This window comes from Podarcis melisellensis, assembly GCF_964234715.1.
Source record: "Podarcis melisellensis genome assembly, chromosome: 4".
In the NCBI taxonomy this organism is placed as follows: domain Eukaryota; kingdom Metazoa; phylum Chordata; class Lepidosauria; order Squamata; family Lacertidae; genus Podarcis; species Podarcis melisellensis.
The window spans coordinates 9,901,350-9,922,044 of record NC_138531.1 but is presented as its reverse complement, the minus strand read 5'-3'; the positions used below and the strand labels follow the sequence as shown (position 1 = coordinate 9,922,044).

The 20,695-nt window shown below is 41.3% G+C and overlaps 1 protein-coding gene across 1 annotated transcript in view; it reads right to left on the bottom strand.

Annotated features, from left to right (window-relative positions):
* PIBF1 (progesterone immunomodulatory binding factor 1) overlaps positions 1-20,695 on the bottom strand; it is a 93,625-nt gene that overhangs the window by 5,081 nt on the left and 67,849 nt on the right. Inside the window, exons 14-17 of the mRNA XM_081907310.1 lie at positions 19,865-19,967; positions 17,704-17,834; positions 14,202-14,286; positions 77-250 (exon numbers count right to left, since the gene is read on the bottom strand). Of these exons, the coding sequence (XP_081763436.1) occupies positions 77-250; positions 14,202-14,286; positions 17,704-17,834; positions 19,865-19,967 (493 nt within the window). The remainder of the gene's footprint in view (positions 1-76; positions 251-14,201; positions 14,287-17,703; positions 17,835-19,864; positions 19,968-20,695) is intronic.

Sequence of the window (20,695 nt, the reverse complement as noted above, 5' to 3'; positions counted from 1 at the left end):
TGATCTACCAAGATCTAATAAAAAGCATAAAAGTTGCTGTACCGTGAAAATAAATAAAAACTGTTGCTGTACTTACAAATAATGTTGGTTTGGGTGCAAAGACATTTCCTTCCTCGTGTTCAAAAGGCAAACTGACTGCTGGACTTGTTACGGCTTTTGCATGCAGATTTTGACTCTGTTTCTGGGGCAAACTATCTCCTTGGGGTTTACCATGAAGACGAATCAACATCTGTTTCATCACAGCCAGTTCCTTAACAAAAAAAGAAGTCCAACTCTAAGCCTCCATTACTAGTTATAGAACACCCATTTTCTATTCACCAAAGCATGGAAATGGAATCATTACAGTACAATAAGGATGGTTATCTTCCTTTCTGGTCTGATTACTTATTTGAAACCACTTCATAAAGGAAGTAATAAAATAAAAAAGGCACAAGATTTATATAAATAGGAGCTCATCATTTGTGAAATGCTGCGACAGAAAAAGATTTACAGAGCACAGTTAAGCATCCCACTGGCTCTTTTTCACTTAAACTGCCATTTATTTTAAAACGATTCTTTTTAAAGGTTTGTTTTGAAAAGGCAGAGCACTGGCTTAATCCAATCTGCATGCTTACAAATAAGAGGCAGATGGCTGGGATAAGAGAGCATGTCTTACAAAGGCAGATATAAAAAACACTTATTGCTCCCAGTAAAGCGAGAGGAGTGGGAACATCCAGGAGAAGACATGCACACTACAAAGATCAGAGTAAATATAGGGGGAAAAATGTTGTAAAGAGACAAGCTTCCCTCTCTGAAACAGAAAAGCAATTTTTTGCCTCTCTCAGTGCTCTGGAACTGGCTCCCAATCAGGAGAGATGCTCACTAAAGTAATGAAGAGAGAGACATAGGCCATGTTTGCACACTACATGGTTGAGCATGAATGCGCCCCATCGGTGTGCACCTCTCCCTTCCCCATGGCTTCTGCCAAGGCAGTGTTTTGCTTGGCAGTTAAAACATTTCAACTTAGTGCTATGTTTGAAGTAGTTATATCGGTTTAAGAGAATTATGTTAAATTATGCAACAAGTCAATGTCAAACCAAAGGTTATGAAGCTGGTTTGCTAAACAAACCAAAGTTTGTTTTAAAAAAGGTAAAGGGACCCCTGACCATTGGGTCCAGTCGTGACCGACTCTGGGGTTGCGGTGCTCATCTCGCTTTACTGGCCGAGGGAGCCAGCGTACAGCTTCCGGGTCATGTGGCCAGCATAACTAAGCCGCTTCTGGCAAACCAGAGCAGCGCACGGAAACGCCGTTTTACCTTCCCACTGGAGCGGTATCTATTTATCTACTTGCACTTTGATGTGCTTTCGAACTGCTAGGTGGGAGGGAGCTGGGACCGAACAATGAGAGCTCACCCCGTCGCGGGGATTCGAACCGCCAACCTTCTGACTGGCAAGTCCTAGGCTCTGAGGTTTAACCCACAGCGCCACCCAGGATTTTCAGGTAGTGAAACTAAACTCTACTGAAGCTCTCTTCCCCATTGCATGGGAGGAGAGGGGATGTAGTAGACGCAGTGCTAAACCATGGTTAAATGTTATGTTTGAATACAACCACAGAGCTTTGTTGATTATTCTACTTCTTTCATACTTCAACCAACCAAAGCAAACACTTTTAAACGCAAGAATCAAACAAGCATCCAGTTTCAGTTCTGAAAATAAGTCTTCTTCATTATCAGAAGTTGGAAAACAGTAAATTAACAGAACCATCCTGGCATGTAAATTCTAGTTTGGGGTTCCGTTTGTCACTTTTCATCTTGACAGATAACATCTATCTATTTCACAATGATTTGGGCTTCAGGGAAATGTAAGGAGGCCTGGATAAACTCATGCAACAATGGTGTAAAAAATGAATGCTTGCAGTTTAACGTCAGACAACAACAAGCAAGTAGCAGTAGACTGTAAGTTAACAATAGATTTCTTAATTCACATTGATTCACAGTTTTGGTTACAATTATGAAAATGAGCCTTGGAGGATGAAAGCATGCCATTCCTCATACACAATTACTTATAAGCAGCTCTATAATACCATAGGATGTAAATTCTTCTGCTCAAAAGGTAAAAATAGGCACACTCTGTTGTACTGACTGTTACATCTACTTAATAAATGCCCAATATTCCAGTTATGGGCTTCTCATAACGCTACCGCAAACCCTTAAAGCACACCAAACCACTTTATCCACTGGGTGCATTCTTCTTATTGCTCAGTCATTTAATATTGCAAGTATTTGCATAATTCAGCCATGTGCAGTGGCATGTCAAAACAGCTCAACTGCAGAGCAGCTGTTTCAAAGGGCTGCATAACTGATACCAACATGTTGCTGAAAGTTGTAAACTCTGCAAAGATGTTGCCAAAGCAATGCATAGACAAAATTTCTCGATGAAAATAACTTGGACAATTATATTACAAGCACATGCTTCATCTTTACAGTACTGAGGCTGCAATCCTAAGCCTATCCACTGGGAAGCTAAGGAAATAAGTATTCAGGCAGGTTTAGGATTGGGATGCAAATCATGTTTTCATTTTAGCAACCACTGTGAATGAGTACTACTTTGCTGCACCACATTCTGATTGAAGAGATGTTGAAATTGTACTCCAAAACATGACAGTGGTAGGCAATTCTCAGGCTGATAGAGAGTTTACATTTCAGAGAACACAAAGCAATCTTTTAGTAGTTATTTGGCCATCATATCTCCTGGAGAGAGGCCAACTCTCAGGCGAGGGGAGGGGAGGGAGGGAGAGAGAATATGCCCTCTCCAAAAATCTTCCCAACTCCTTGTAAACCAGCACAGCCTTGCATGAAGTAAGTCATGTTCTTAATTTCCATCACAGAACATGAGTAAATCACATTTGAGAAAGCAGGAAAGCCTTCCATGAACTTGAAAAAAAAAAGTTCTTATGAAAGCCTCTTCTAGCCAATATCTAGATGTCTTCCAGAAGTGATGCGAGAACCTTTTATTTAAATGTAATCATTTTAAGTGGGGGCTTTGAAGATTAGCGAATTGCTACCCAGCCAAAGCTTCATGGAACACGATATAAATTGAGCAAAGGAACAATACAAGCACAACATACAGTGGACGCTTGGGTTGCGAACGTGATCCGTGTGGGATGCACATTCACAACTCAGAGTGTTCGCAACCCACAGCGGCGCATCTGCGCATGCGTGGGTTGTAATTTGGTGCTTCTGCACATACGCAACCGCCAGAAGTAACCCATTCTGGTACTTCCGGGTTTCGGCGGTCCGTAACCTGAAAAAATGCAACCTGAAGCCTCTGTAACCCGAGGTATGACTGTAGTGCTAAGCAGATTGTTCCACAAGTGCAACTCTCCCTCTCCCCCCTGCATTCCCCTTAAATCTGCTTCGGTTCCCCCTCCCCCCAAAAAACCCTTCCAGAACAGATTTGGGGGCTTCCAGGTGGAAAGATCAAAACTGGAAACAGAATTGCTAGAACCCAATACAAAAAAATTGTCAAAAATGTATAACTTGCTGTTGAAATGGAATACACAGGATGAAACGGTTAAATCAGCTATGATCAAGTGGGCACAAGATATTGGTCATAACATTATGTTTGCTGACTGGGAAAAGTTGTGGACCACCGGTATGAAGTTTACGGCATGTAATGCCCTAAGAGAGAATATTATGAAAATGATTTATAGGTGGTACATGACCCCAGTCAAGCTTGCAAAAATTTACCACTTGTCTGATAATAAATGTTGGAAATGTAAAGGAAATGAAGGTACATTCTTTCATCTTTGGTGGACGTGCCCAAAGATTAAGGCGTTCTGGGAAATGATTTATAATGAACTGAAAAAGGTATTTAAATATACCTTCTTGAAGAAACCAGAGGCCTTTCTCCTGGGCATGGTCGGCCAAATGGTGCCAGAGAAGGATAGAACATTCTTTATGTACGCCACAACAGCAGCAAGAATACTCATCGCAAAGTATTGGAAGACACAAGAACTACCCATCTTGGAAGAATGGCAGATGAAGGTGATAGACTATATGGGATTGGCAGAAATGACAGGGGAGAGAGACAGCGGAAGAAGATTGGAAGAAATTTAAGGACTATCTTAAGAAACATTGCAAAATAAATGAATGTTAGAACGATGTTGGTTTAGAAATTCAGTGGTTTCTAGCTGTAATGATTATATAATTAAGAAAAGAAAAGTTGAAAATCAATAGAAATTATGGGAGGGATTTGCTGAGATTAATTAATTAGAAATTGGAATACAGAAAGGGGAGGTATGAGGAGGTTGGGAAAGTAAGGTATAAGAAAATAAGGGATTGAAATTATACTTGTTGTGGTATGTGTTTTGTTTGTATTTTTGTTATTTTTTATTTTTATATAACTTTTTGGAAACTTCAATAAATATTTTTTTTAAAAAGCAACACACCAGATTTGGTGATGGCGCTGAGCACACATGGAGGGAGGAGAAATCCTCTTGCACCAGTTCTAATCCTTGCGCTAGCGCAATATGTAACTGAATACTGCTCAGTCTGTTATAGCTCTCTAGTGCCAGTCTTCCCAAATAAGAAGGGAAATCAGACAAGGCAGTCCTTAATGTATCCTGGTCCCAAACTATTTGCAACTTTAAGGGTCTTAAATGACACTCTGAATTGGGTTGAAAACTGGAAGCAGCCTGAGTGCATCCATTCCCAGAGAGCTTTTCAGCCTTATTCCAGCATCAGTCTATGAGCTGGTTCAAACCACAGAGCCCTTGACAATAGCTTTGAAAATAATTTAGCAGGTTTTTTGGGGGGGGGAGGGGATGTTATAGTGCCCCTGTCATGACAGTTGTGTGCTGCCTTTGACCCCTTTAAGAGAAGCAGAGTTTGACAACACTCTGGCACATGTATCACGACAATGCTTTGTGGAAGGAGATCACCACCCATAGTACACCCTTTGCAAACAAAACAAAGAACTTTGTTCCGTCTGCTGGAGCAAGGGATTTTTTGGGGTAAACTCTGAATGTATTGTATAGTTTGGTTGACACAATGAACATAACTTTCAGGCAAAGTACACAAAGGTAAAATTTAAAATGTAAAATGCCACAATTTCTAGCGTCTGCACAGACTCAATTTCCGGCATCTGCACAGACACGATTTCCGGCGTCTGCGCATGCGTAGACACGATTTATGGTGCCACGGAAGCGAATCCCCGTGCAGTGCTAATTTAGCGCAGCGTGCGGAGACTCGATGAGCGGGCGACTCGGTTCGGAAGTGACTCATGGGCCTGTTAAACAACTCCCCTGGGACGCTTGTGGCCCATGGGCCTTAGGTTGCTGACCCCTGCTCAATGACAGAAAGTGTACTAGAGCTTGGATATAGTAGTTCTTGGGATCCCAAGCACTGAATGCATCCCAAATTACTTATGAGATCTCAATGGGTCTACTCTGAGGAAAACAACCCATTCCTTAAAAAACAAAACAAACGTACAGAATATCTGTAGGTGTTTCTGCTCCAGAGCTATCTCTTGCTGCTTTGGTGGTTCATAAGTATGTTTCTGTTCATTTGTTATATCTGAATAGAAAACTAGAAGGGTTTACACAGCTGGACAGCTACTGCAACATGATTGAAAGATTCATAGTCACCTGGGAAAATGAACTGAGGACTTTTTAAATATTTGGATGATCTTACTGGCAACTGTTTCTTGCTAAAACCCCTATCCTTAATAATAATAATAATAATAAACAACTTGGCTCTCTCCAAAGTACGTTTTGTATAACGTGCTTGCCAGTTTGATCTTGCAATCTAAACAAACAATTTGAATTTTGCCTATATTTTGTGGAACATTTCCCCTCTAAATCAAAATCCGAGGCGCTTACATTGCGTTCCTATCAATTTACATTACAATAAGCCTTGCTTATTTTTGTAGCACATGGAAGCTGTGTTTCCTGAAAGCCAGATTTTATCCCGCACAAGTTTACTTTATAGGACACAATAAATGAAAATACAATTCTCAGGTGTGGGGGGGTGCGTCTAAGAAGGAGAAGCAAGTTACTCAAAGCTGCCCCTTCTCACCCAAAATTGTGTGCATGAATGGGCCCTGTTTGCTAAAAAGCTTCCAGGTGTTCTAAATTCAGTAGCCTTTTTGTATTCATGTTTAAATAACACAATAACTCAATAGATAACATAAAATAAAAATGAGAAGTGCTGATAACAGCACAATAGGAACCAGAACTGTCTTGACAATCACTTAGCAGTGTAATTGTTGCTTGCTTCTCTAAATTGTAGCTGAGAATAGCTCCAGGGCTAACTTGGGATACAGAAATTTCCCTGTAATCTCTTGTCTCTCTGTGTATGTGTGTGCATACACAAACAGGACATTAATAGAAGCAAGGATCTCAGAACAGTAACTTAGTGGAAGAAAAATGATAATTACCTTGTGGCTGAATGTTTGAAGGAACTGAGCATTGTTCAAGAGCAAATTTTTATTTAGAAGGTTGTAGCACATATGCAAAAAGGAAGAATAAATTCTCCCTAGAAACACAATTCTGAAATTGCCTTTTATAAAAAAGCAAAACAAGGAAGGAACTTGGCTACAGGCAGTTTAACCAAAAAGCCTGCTTTCAACTTTTCAACTAGAAAGATGTTTGCTGTTCCCTGACAAAACAGAAAACCAATGTTAATAACCTCAGTGTTGTAGGAGAGCCAGAGGCCTTTTCAAGAATGCCTTCAGTCTACTGACTAACTCAGGTAAATAACCTTTAGAAAGGTTCAGTAGTTTAATCATGGTCGAGAACAACTCTAGTAAAAGGAGACGCAGCTATAGAAAAGCTGACAAACACCTTCACATGCCATGGGATTTCAGTATCAGAACAGATAAGCCTTTTTTAGGGAGGTGCACAGTTGATTAGATTAAATACAATGCAGTTTGACAGCTTTAGAATTTCACAGAACTCATGACGAGACTGGATATTCATTTTTTAAAACTATTTTTCTTTTTCAGTTAATACAAAACACAAAATGGAACAGAATAAAAAGGAAATCCCTCAACTGACCCATCTCCCCCACCCCCAATGGGCTGGATATTCATGACAAAAAAGGAAAATATTTCAGAGATGAAGTAGGTATTTTGAGCATTGGCAATATTTAGTCCTGTTTATTCTAGTCTCCATTTTCCTTTTCCTTTTTTAAAACTCCCAAATTTATATACCATTTGGCTGTAATAAAACCTCAAGTGACCTTTATTGATCTTTTTTTAATATTTCTTATAAAAGCTGAATAAGTAGCAAATACATTTAAAAGATAATTAAAAGTAACAAGATTAAACACATCTGCATCTACATGTCTGGACCTACAGTGGACCCTCTAGTTATGTACCACTCTGTATATGTATATTTTTGGTTACAGAAGCGGCGCCTCTGCCTACGGACTTTTCGGGTTGCGGACGGATCCCCGGAACGCATTTAATTCGTATCTGGAGAGTCTACTGTATATATTTTAAGCAGGTAATGGAAAAGGTTTGTCCATAGACAGCTTTCTGGGTCACATGGCCAGCATGCCTTTGACAAGCCTTATCCATCCAGGGGAAAAGGTACAGTGAAGATGCCTGTCTGATGTCAATAGGCAAGGAGTTCCAAACTTTAGGTGCTGCCACACTGAAAGACTGATTTCTTACATGTGCGGAATCAATATTAGGTGCTACCTCTAAGTAGGATGTGCTGAATTTTTCAACTTTCAAATTCCAGAAATAAGGGCTGTTAAAAAGTTGTAACATTATTGGGAATTCAAAAGATATTCAATATAATTTAGTTTTGCTTGGTAAGTAAAATGCATGCAAAACTGCATACAAATCATTAAAAAATGATTGCCAAGTTCTTCCAGTCGTAAGGCTTTCCAGAGCAGGCATCTGACCACTTTTTCAGACACTCACCCACACTGACCTTCTGTTGTTGTTGTTTAGTCATGTCCAACTCTTCATGACCCCCTGGACCAGAGCACGGCAGGCACTCCTGTCTTCCACTGCGTCACGCGGTTTGGTCAAACTCATGCTGGTAGCTTCGAGAACACTGTCCAACCATCTTGTCCTCTGTCGTCCCCTTCTCCTTGTGCCCTCCATCTTTCCCAACACCAGGGTCTTTTCCAGGGAGTCTTCTCTTCTCATGAGGTGGCCAAGGTATTGGAGACTCAGCTTCAGGATCTGTCCTTCCAGTGAGCACTCAGGGCTGATTTCCTTCAGAATGGATAGGTTTGATCTTCTTGCAGTCCATGGGACTCTCAAGAGTCTCCTCCAGCACCATAATTCAAAAGCATCAATTCTTCAGCGATCATCCTTCTTTATGGTCCAGCTCTCACTTCCATACATCACTACTGGGAAAACCATAGCTTTAACTATACAGCTCTTTGTTGGCAAGGTGATGTCTCTGCTTTTTAAGATACTGTCTAGGTTTGTCATTGCTTTTCTCCCAAGAAGCAGGCGTCTTTTAATTTTGTGACTGCTTTCACCATCTGCAGTGATCATGGAGCCCAAGAAAGTAAAATCTCTCACTGCCTCCATTTCTTCCCCTTCTATTTGCCAGGAGGTGATGGGACCAGTGGCCATTTTCTTTGTTTTTTTGATGTTGAGCTTCAGACCATATTTTGCGCTCTCCTCTTTCACCCTCATTAAAAGGTTATTTAATTCCTCCTCACTTTCTGCCATCAAAGTTGTGTCATCTGCATATCTGAGGTTGTTGAGAGAGCTTCTATCTCCCCAACATTCAGGCTCAGCTTATTTTGCATCATCTATAACACCACTGAATCCAGGCGCCGGTATTGGACGGCCTCTCCTGATTCAGATATTATCCAGCTATTTCTATAGGGCTTATTATGGGGGAAGTTTTCGAGTGAGAGCTCCTTTGTAGAGGGTGCAGGGGACAAATGCTCCCCCACTTTCCTCTTTGGTATCACTGGAACTGGTTGATGAAAAATAGCCACAGTCCCTTTGCTGCTGAGGGAGTCCTCTAAAGGACATGTCTCCTGTGGGCAAGGAGCTGGGATGTCCTTCTTGCCATCAGCTGCTCTGAGAAGTGGCATTTCTATTCCTTTCCTTGGGAATGTCTTTACGTCCTTAAGATCGTAAGTAGGTCTGACTACTGAATTTTGCAAGCCATTCTGGGAAGCTTTTTGGCTGAAGGGTTGGGTATAAATGCTTTAAACAAATAAGCAAATAAAGCAAGCAAGCACACCAGTCCTGGAAACTTCTTGTGCTGCTGCTGCCCATTCTCATTCTTCTCAGGAAGTATTTAATGGTGTGAGCAAGGGCGATGACAAGAAGCCCCCCCACCCAGTGGCCTCCAGAGAATGAGAAAATTAGCAGAAACACCAGAAGCATCCAAACACTGTTGAACACAATACAAAGGGGGGAATTCTCCAAATGAGATCAGCAATTGCAGCAGGAAGAGAAAGAGGGGAAAGGATGAAGTGCAAGGATGATCATGAGTCTTAGAACATAGTATATCTGGGGGGCAGGGGGAGAAAGCTTTCTAAAATTGTCAAAATAAGGATCACAGAAACAGCAGGCTGCCCACTTCACTTTCCTTGAATATACAACCTGAGAAACACCTGGAAGCCCATATCCTACATTCTGAATGTGAGTCGGCCTAATAAAATGCATTATCTCACATTCCCTGTGTCTTTTGTGAAATGCAGAGTAGCCTTTCAGGAGTTCAATAAAAAGGAAATGTGTGACTGGAAACTTATCAGACCACACAAGCCTTGGAGAAAGAAAGAAACACTTTTCATGGCCTGTGAAACATTCTTGGATCTCACACAAAGGTTTATTTTAATTCAATCTGAATCTGGCCCTAAATTGCCCATGTAGAACAATATAAAAACATATGTAATCTGTCAAGTGTATTCAAGCAAGTGTATTATCCACTGTGTAGGCAGACAACGGTTCAAAAAACAGTGTAGCTGTGACTCTAGTATAGAAAAGGGAAAAGGCAAGAGGCAAGAGGTTTGCTGAGTGCCGGGGAAGGTAAGCTTTTTCAGACTGAGACCTTTTGCCTTTTGGCATGTATTATATGTAATAAATATTGTTATCTGCACAGAGCATCTGGGACAGAATGAGCTATTATTCTCTCCCCAACTCTGCCCTGCTTCACTCCAGGGTTTCCTCCAGGAAACATAAACCACCCCAGTTGTGCCGAGCTCTGATAAGGCAAGAAAAGGCTGCTGGCAGCCTTTCTTGACAGTTTACCCAAAGCACTTCTGAACTTGCTTCTGCTTATCTGCCCCTTAAAACTACCTGCCTGCTTCTTGCATCTTTCTGAGCTTTCGTGTGCATGCACACTTCTTCAGATACACTGAAACAGAAGTCACTAGACATTTATGTATAGTGAGAGAGTAGGGAGGGGTATTACTCAGAAGGGTGGTGGGAATGGGTAATTGGCTGCTAGGTGTGGTAGACCTGTTGACGACTGTTGTTGTTGTTGTTTAGTCATTTAGTCGTGTCCGACTCTTCGTGACCCCATGGACCAGAGCACGCCAGGTACTCCTGTCTTCCACTGCGTCACACAGTTTGGTCAAACCCATGCTGGTAGTTTCGAGAACACTGTCCAACCATCTTGTCCTCTGTCGTCCCCTTCTCCTTGTGCCCTCCATCTTTCTCAACATCAGGGTCTTTTCCAGGGAGTCTTCTCTTCTCATGAGGTCGCCAAAGTATTGGAGCCTCAGCTTCACGATCTGTCCTTCTAGTGAGCACTCAGGGCTGATTTCCTTCAGAATGGATAGGTTTGATCTTCTTGCAGTCCATGGGTCTCTCAAGAGTCTCCTCCAGCACCATAATTCAAAAGCATCCATTCTTCGGAGATCAGCCTTCTTTATGGTCCAGCTCTCACTTCCATACATCACTACTGGGAAAACCATAGCTTTAACTATACAGCTCTTTGTTGGCAAGGTGATGTCTCTGCTTTTTAAGATGTTGTCGTTGACGACTGTTCTCGACTGCAATTGGTTTTACAGGAAAAAGCAAGGGATAAGATGGCCAAAATTAGCTTTATCATGTAAAATGAGATAAGAATCCAATGTCTCTATTCAGACCAGGTCTCTCCATGGTTTTAATGAGTTGTAATTCAGCAACTTAATTCAGTTGCAATTCTTTGCTGCCATATGACTCTAACACAGTGGAGGGATTTTTAAAAGCACTGGTGATACAATGGTTCCCTGCGGTGTTGTTGTTGTTGTTATTATTAATTTCATTTCTATACCACTTCATATTTTAAAGGAAAAAATCTCAAAGCAGTTTACAACAACATTAAAACATCAAATAAAAAAATCCAGAGTAAAACATTACTGAAGAAAGTCAAATATAAAGTATACATTCAAAGCAACATAATTACACTGGTACATCAGGTTACATATGCTTCAGGTTACATACGCTTCAGGTTGCATACTCCGCTAACCCAGAAATAGTGCTTCAGGGTAAGAACTTTGCTTCAGGTTGAGAACAGAAATCGTGCTCCAGCGGCGCAGCAGCAGCAGCAGGCCCCATTAGCTAAAGTGGTGCTTCAGGTTAAGAACAGTTTCAGGTTAAGTACGGACCTCCGGAACGAATTAAGTACTTAACCAGAGGTACCACTGTAACAGGAAACTAAAATATTATCTTAAGCATTTCAAATGAAAACTTTACTAAAGGAAGTAAGATATAAAATGCACATTTAAAACAGCACAATTAACAAGAGGATAATCTATTATCAATAGCATAGAACATATCTGTTGCTGTTGCTGCCAATCCTGCCATGGTGGTTCATGGCAGGCGGCGGCTGTAGAAGCTCAAGCCTGATGATCTGGGTCTGCACTAAGAGGCGGCCAAGATGGTACATCACAAGAAGATACAAAATCTTACTGCTTCATTAACAGTGCAATCCTATATATGTCCACTCAAAAGTAGGCCTGACTGTGTTCAGTGGATGGCAACCTAAGTTACTTTCATATCCGTAAAGACTTGTACTGTAATGGTGTGATACATTTTTTTACTGTAAGTGTTTACGACACAGAGTTTTTCAGGAGTGATAAAGGAAGTTTAGCTTGACAGTGTCAACAATATGGACATTCAATAACCCCATTATAAGGTACAACCTAACAGGAGTGCCAACTCGCCCCGCGACCATGGGTGCCATGCAGACTGCATGGCCCTGGCGCTGAAATTTGTGGGTGCCCGGTCCCTTCATGGGGAATTTTGTGGGTGCTCAGGCACCCAGGGCCCCATGCAACCTAACATGGGAGTCATGTTCCTTCTTCTAGTTTAAGGCATATAAGAATAGTTGCTAAGATGGATTTTGTTAATCAAGTTTCATGAAATGCAGCCAGATAAAAGAAGCACATTTAGAATAGTTAACATCTTGTTGTGGGAGAATATACAAAGTCTTCAACAGTTTATATAAAGCTGGTAACTTTTGTCTTTGCATGTATTTAAAGCTCTCTTCTTGAGAAACATCCTTTTTCACAGAGGGTAAAATGAATGAGTCCTCTGTTAATACTGCATGACACCATGTGTTAAGGACATAATAAAATGCTCTAATACACCTAGTGTAAGTACTAAAATATTTTTAATAGCATGTGTATCACAACTTAACCATTCATTACACATGCAAGACAATGGTAGCCAATAAATGTATAAAGAAAACAGCTGGTGGCATTTATGGAAATTAATGTACAAAGAGTTCTTAACACAAACTAAAGCTCTTTGTAATTTAATAGAACTTTTCATTTTATCATCTGAAAGTACTTTGTCAACGGTTAAACCTAGAACACATTTGTAAAGCAGAATAAGGGGTGATATAATGATTTAAAAGAGGAAGAAATTAAGCACACAGATATTAACTTAATTGCTCGAGTGAAGTAATACCCAGAGTGGCACCAAGGTACTAAACAAAGAGTTTAAACATATATACAAAAAGCATATCTCTGTGTTCACAGTTGAGTACAATTTTTAAAAGTATTCTTGCAAGGAATGCAATGCATCAAGAGACACACAGCCTCTTTCCCCAATTCCTCCCAATCAAAGATAGATCTTTCAAGCTTTTCTGCAGAAATGTTCAAGATCTGCATGGGTTTTGGAGGACCAAGTGGTTCCATTTGCTTTTCAGTTTTCTACCTTAGTAATCTCAGGACATTTCCAGTGAGGGGGGGAGAGAACAGCCTTGTTTTGATGCAGCACTAAACTGAAGTGAACATAACCTGGGAAGCCTTGGGCTCATTCACTCCCCCACCACTGCTCCACCCTTGTCCACAAGAAGATTGGAAGCTTTGCTCCGATTCTCTATTAACCTCAGCTAATAAAGAAGCTGGAGGCATAAACCACAAATTGACATTAACTACATTTCACAGAAACAAACGAAAACCAAACACAGTTTGTCCAGATTCAGACGTAACATTGACAATGCCTGTATTTGGAAATGAAAAACTTCAATTACTTCTCTTGTGGTTGCAATAGAGGAGGTGGGTGGAGATGGAGGATGACACAAGACTCAGGCTCGCTTTGGCCTGCTTGTGTAATGCTAAACCATGGTTTCAGTGACAGCTGCCCTGCTTTGCAAGTTATGCTGAGAACAAACAGTATATTCCCAGTGGCCCTGTGATTAGAAGTGTGAATATATACTTTCCAAATAAAAAACAAATTCCATATTTTTCCATGCATAAGACCAGGTTTCCCCCCTAAAAAATAATGTCCAAAATTAGGGGGCGTCTCACACACGGATAGTGCTGAGGGTACATTTTCTTAAATCTGAGACTCCCAAAATAGGGGGCGTCTTATACATGGGGGCATCTTATAGACAGAAAAATACGGTAAATGCCAAGCAGAGAAGTAACGTGGCATGGCCTAGACCACCATGCTGGGCTTGGGAAGGTGCAGTTTGCTGAAGAAAGCAAGTCACACTGAGATGTGGCAGTACATTCTGTGGCTGGCATGAGTTAATTTATCCATCGAAAAGCTACCATCACCCAAGTTAAATTTCAGCAGCAAGAGCAACCTTCAACAGCCAACCTTATGAGGCAACTGGAGGGGCAGAGGATAAAGGGAAACAGCTTGGGAAAAGTGGTGAGGGAGGTGCCTGGATGGGCATTTGCTTCCAGTATATTTAATAACATTAGCGGAGAGAAAAACAAAACAGACCCATGACTAACATGTTGGGAAAAACCCAATATATGGTAATAGCGATGCTAAAACAAGAAGATTACCTCACGGTGATTTAGAAGTCTTTCTAAATCTGCTGCCATTTGATTCTTGACACGCAGCAAAGCCGCCTTTTCTTTATTTAAAAGACTGGTAGAAAAAGCGATAGTATTAGGAAACACAGTAATAGCAAGGGATGATCTTTTCTAATCTTTTATTCTGGTTACAACATGAATTTGTAAAGCAATTCTTGGCAACCATGAGCATATGCTGAAGCAACAGCACACAGAAAAACTTTGTCCTCGTTAAAACCTGTATGTTTACATTCATTTTCAAAAGGAAAACATGAATGCTATCTTTAGGCTGTGAGCTATAGACCATTTTAACCAGTATTCAAACCACCCCACGTACCACTGATTTCAATGGGACAAACCACTGTAAACATTAAATATACTAGTTTAAGTAGTTCAGGCTTTGTACTATTAATCAAATGAGAGAGCTTAGTCAGCTGAGCTAATTTTCTTTAATATTGCTCTATACCGAAAAGCACAATAAATTAAATTCTGGTTTGATTTATTAGCATTGTTCAAGCATAGCACAAGCCATCAAAGTTCAAGGAGGCTGTTGAAAAATTGGATGGGATTCAGATTAAAAAACAAAACAAAACAAGGTTGATAAAAATGCTGTAGAAGACATATGAGGAAAACGCTGGAACAACTCTATGTCTTTGTTCAGGTTTACGAGAAAAAGGTGGAGATGCATCGTTTGGGGATACTTTAAATCAGGGGTCAGCAACCTTTTTCAGCCGTGGGCCAGTCCACCGTCCCTCAGACCATGTGGTGGGTCGGACTATTTTTTTTGGGGGGGGGGGGAGAACAAATTCCTGTGCCCCACAATAACCTAGAGATGCATTTTAAACAAAAGCACACATTCTACTCATGTAAAAATACCAGGCAGGGCCCCAAAATAACCAAGAGATGTGTTTTAAATAAAAGGACACATTCTATTCATGTAAAAACACACTGATTCCCAAACCATCCGCGGGCCAGATTGAGAAGGTGATTGGGCCAGATCCGGCCCACGGGCCTTAGGTTGCCTACCCCTGCTTTAAATAAAGAGATGAAGTGTCTCACAATGAGCTTCTCCATGCCTTTCTGCTTAAATCATCTACATGTAACTGAGATTAAAAAACAATCAACAAAAATAAAAGGATGGAGCAGCATTACCTTTGCTGGTTTTGAATTAAGGTGAGACAAATTAAGAAATGAGGTCACGTGACAAGACGGAAAGTTTTAAGTCCCAAGAACACTAATCCTGGGAAGTTAAAACTTTATGTTACTGTGCTGAACTGTAATTATTGTATGTTTTTCTTTAAAAATGTTTTATATATACTGTTTGGAAATTCTGAATTTGATTTGTTTATTGGATTTGTATACTTCTTTTTTTGCCAAGGCGTTCAAGGTGGTTTACAATTTAACATTTCTACTATTTTACAATAATGCAAACAGGTGGAGGTAAAGGGAGCCCTGACCATTAGGTCCAGTCGTGACCGACTCTGTGGCTGCGGTGCTCATCTCGCTTTACTGGCCAAGACAGCCGGCGTACAGCTTCCGGGTCATGTGGCCAGCATGACTAAGCCTCTTCTGGAGAATCAGAGCAGTGCACGGAAACACCATCTACCTTCCCGCCAGAGTGGTACCTATCTATCTACTTGCACTTTGCCGTGCTTTCGAACTGCTAGGTTGGCAGGAGCAGGGACCGAGCAACGAGAGCTCACCCTGTTGCAGGGATTCGAACACCGACCTTCTGATCGGCAAGTCCTAGGCTCTGTGGTTTAACCCACAGCGCCACCCGTGTCCCAACACCCTCCCCAAAACCCTCCTCTTCCTCCTTCTCACAGGGCAATGATGTCTGTTGGCTCTGTGGGGTGGAGAGGGGACAGTCTTGACCGCCACAGGCCCTGATGGTGTCTGCATTACTTCCTTACTCCGATCTTTCTCACAAGGCTGTTAGCCCTGGGCAGGGCGAGAGGGGACAGTCTGACTGGCCTGACATCAAAACCAGCCTTCCTTGTGGCACTCAAGACATATATAATAACTGATCCATAAGGAGCACACACATCCTATAATGACTGCTATTATAATACAATAGGAAAAGACTGTAATTAGCGGAACATGACGTGTTATCTGAGGGCAAAGATGACATTAGCAGTTCTCAAAATTTGTCCTGGGGTATACAAATGTGCCATGAGAGAGAAACTAATTAAAAGCTGCAATTAGCACAAAGTCTCTACTGGCAAAGGAGGGGGCCTGTTGAATTTCTCCACGATTCTATGCTCTGGCTTTCCCTTTTTCCAATCAGTTCCCTGTCCTCCCTACCTCTCACCCAGGATAAAGTAACCCGTGAGTCTGCATCCACCAATTGCTTTTGAGACACAGAACAGAATTACCGTATTTTTGCTCTATAAGACGCACCAGACCACAAGATGCACCTAGTTTTTGGAGGAGGAAAACAAGAAAAAAAAATCTGAATCTCAGAAGCCAGAACAGCAAGAGGGATCGCTGCGCAGTGAAAGCAGCAATCCCTCTTGCTGTTCTGGCTTCTGGGATAGCTGTGCAGCCTATATTCTCTCCATAAGACGCACACACATTTCCCCTTACTTTTTAGGAGGGAAAAAGTGAGTCTTATAGAGCAAAAAATAGATGGGGCTGCCTGCCATCTCCCTATACAAGTTGTAGACTCAGCTACTTCCAATTAGGAGGCACATATCCACAGGGCACAGGCTCCTCTGTGGGCAAGTAATTCTCATGCTTATGCACATGTTAAAAAAGAAATGTGCCTACAATTTTACTACAGAAAAAGTTCCTCAGATAGAAACCTGGGAAATACTGCTTTGGAATGCATGACCTGTGAAACTTAAGATTCTGGGACAGTTCACTCTTTGGCCTTATAATGAAGAAATACATATTTGCTGCCTATAACTGACCTAAAGAGCAAAGGAGAAACACAGGTTGCACTCTACACCATAATTCCCTACAAATAAGAAGCCACAGGCATCACTTTAAGCATACATGTCTGGCTGTACAAATAATAATAAGCTTTATAACGTTTGAGAAATCATTTCTTACACTGACCGGTGAGATTGAATCTTCATGCAGGCTGCTGGCCTTGCAGGAAGGTAGCATGAGTAATTCATGCCCCTTGACTTTCAAGGAGGCAAGGAAGTCATGTGTGTGACTAAGATTACAGTACATCTTTTCAATGTCTGTGCTGATTGCCACTTTGAAATAGGTATTTAATAAAGAGCAGCAGTGTTGCAAAAATGGCTTCCTCAAAGGTTCAAGTAAAATAGTTAATGACGTGCAACCAACCAATAAAACATACCAAAGCACAAACAAATAATGCAGTAGATTTTTAAAAAAAACTGGCAGCCAGATAAAAACTTTCAACTAAACCATCATCGTTTGGCATTGTTGTTTAATCTGTCCTGCCGTCAAACTGATCTTAAAATGAAGTAAAAGAATCCAGAATCCAACTAAAATAATACAGTAAATTCTGAATACTTACCTAATATCCTTCTCAAGCTGTACAATCTGTTCTTTCTGTAAAAGTATCTGAGAATCTCTCTGTTGTACAGACTCAATGAGATACCTGTAAGGCTGTTGTACTTGGTTCAGCAACAAATTACCTCTGTCCCGCTGTGGGGTGCAAAAAGTATCATTCTTTCAATTTCAGGAATGAGAACTGTACTCTCTTAATAAAAAAGGTAAAGGACCCCTGGATGATTAAGTCTAGTCAAAGGCAAGGGGTTGCAGCGCTCATCTCCCTTTCAGGCTGAGGGAGCCGGCATTTGTCCACAGTCAGTTTTCTGGGTCATGTGGCCAGCTTGACTAAACTGCTACTGGCGCACAGAGGAGCATGATGAGTGCCAGAGCGCATGGAAACACCATTTACCTTCCTGTGGCAGCAGTACCTATTTATCTACTTGCACTGGCATGCTTTCGAACTGCTAGGTTGGCAGGAGCAGGGACTGAGCAACGGGAGCTCACCCCATCGCGGGGATTCGAATTGCCAACCTTCCGATCGGCAAGCCCAAGAGGCTCAGTGGTTTAGACCACAGCGCCACCCGTGTCCCTATACTCTCTTAATAACATCATCTTGTAAACTACACATGAACAAAACTGCAAAAGTTGCTGGACAACAGTTTAAACCCCATCGAGCTTAAATTTCAGTTGTAACTGGCTGAGAGTGAGCCACAACTGTCACACAATCTCAGACATACAGCCAAGATGTGCATTTAAAGACTTCTTTGTTTCCTTGTCAGCCTTGCCTTAGAACATACCACATCAAGAATCTGGCAATCATTTCAAATGTATAACATATATATAGCAAACACTTATATAATATAGCAAACACTTCCTAAGGCAAATCTAGAGAGATCAGTAAAATGGATGCTAACCTTGGAATGTTTAAAGTTTCATTTTTTAGAGTATTTAGCTCCCATACAGCTTGCTAACACTGTAAAAAGCCTTTAGGGAGCAATCCTATGCACAAGAAGTTGGCGTAAAGCAAGCTGGTGTAAATTAAATGGGTGTGTCAGATCCCAGATCTCAGTCTTACAGAGGGAAAACAAGCCTTTAAAATAGTATCCGAGTTACACCACCCTTTTGGCTAGCTTAACTTATGCCGGGCTGCCAGGTCATGTGACAGAGCTGACCAGTCTAAGCCCCCACTCTCTGGTCACACCCCTGGACGCCCCTTTCTCAGGGCATACAATCCACCAGGGTTGGCTCAGTTGGCTGGGTCCTGGTTCAGCAGGGATGGGGGAGTATAACCTGGTATAAGGCACCTTCTTTATGCAGCAAGCCTGCAACATATGCACATTTAACTTGCACACATTCAGCCTTATGTGCAAAGTAAAAAATTAAAATAAAATAGAAAGAGGTTGTGGGGTTCCATGAAAAAGGACTTTGGCAAGACCACCCACTATGGAACCCAGTGTGTTTTGGCGATAGGCAATTTGCTCCCCACCCCCATGGCACAATGGGTTAGTGTGTCTGGCTGTTACTCAGATGGTTGGTGGTTCAAGTCCATCCAGGGCCAGCTGTGGGCAGGATTCCTGCATCGCGGGGGGTTGGATTAGATGACCCTCAGGGTCCCTTCCAATGCTACAATTCTATGATTTTTGCTTTAGGTGCAACAACCAGAGTATCAGTAAAAGAACACTCCATAAATTTCGGTTAAAAGCAGATTTTTAAAGACCGGTAAGTTCAGAAAGAATTTTGCTATTTTACCAGTTGCGTCAGAAGTTAACGAACATTGTATGCTAAAAATCTCAAGAGCCAGAGAAATCTGGGAAAGCTAGTGACTTCTCAGATATGTATGTTTTAGTGGATAAGGAATCTAAAAGAAACTACATAAAAACAGCAATATTACATGTGAGGGGAGGGAAACCTCCAGAACATTGAACCAGTTTTGCTAGTTCTTCCCCAGCTCAGAAAACAGAGACTTATCTGTCTAGTCTGCATTTTTGTTTAGTCTGCACACTAATCTGTATTTTGATCTCTGCTTTAATACAACATAAATTGCTCTGAAAAGAGTTAGTGTGCATGCTTTCTTCAGTTGGCTAATCATAACAAATGCAGTAAAAATGTTGCTTAAAAATGCCAATTCAGGATGTATTTGATACACACACACACACGTATAGATATTGTTGAGAGTTGTGTACCTCTTGTGAAATTTGGGCAACTTGTTCCTTCTGATGCTCCAAATCTTTTACAAGCAACGTGTTTTGCTTTTCTAGCTGCAGCAATCTTCTTGCCAAATGAACACTGCGCCAAAACGGAGGGAAAGGACATTTCAGATCTGTCTTCCAAATATGACAAATGAAGCCACCTACTTTTATCCACACTTTCCACTAATACTTTAACATGCAAAACAAGACAATAAAATATGAGTTGCAAAGTTGTTTTGTTAATTCTGCTATAGAGACGTTTTCGGAACAACATGTCAGCTCTCCATTTGTGCCACAACGGAACAAAACAACGGTCACTCACCTGATTATGATAATCATGAATTAGATTTCTTACCCATCCTTCACCATGAAGTCCCAGGGCAGGTTACAACAATTTTAACAAACCAGTATTAAAAATAGTAAAAAGAGGTTGCAATTCATCTGCTTAGAGGCTATTTTTACAATTAAGTGGTACACAATTTTTGTTAAATAAACTATTAGAATAGAATAGGATATCTATCTATCTATCTATCTATCTATCTATCTATCTATCTATCTATCTATCTATCTATCTAGGTAAAGGGACCCCTGACAGTTAAGTCCAGTCGTGAACGACTCTGGGGTTGCGGCGCTCATCTCGCTTTACAGGCCGAAGGAGCCGGCGTTTGTCCGCTCCGCAGATAGTTTTTTTTTGGGTCACGTGGCCAGCATGACTAAGCCGCTTCTGGCACACGGAACAGCGACACCAGAGCAGCGCACGGAAACACTGTTTACCTTCCCACCAGAGCGGTACCTATTAATCTTCTTGCACTTTTTGGCGTGCTT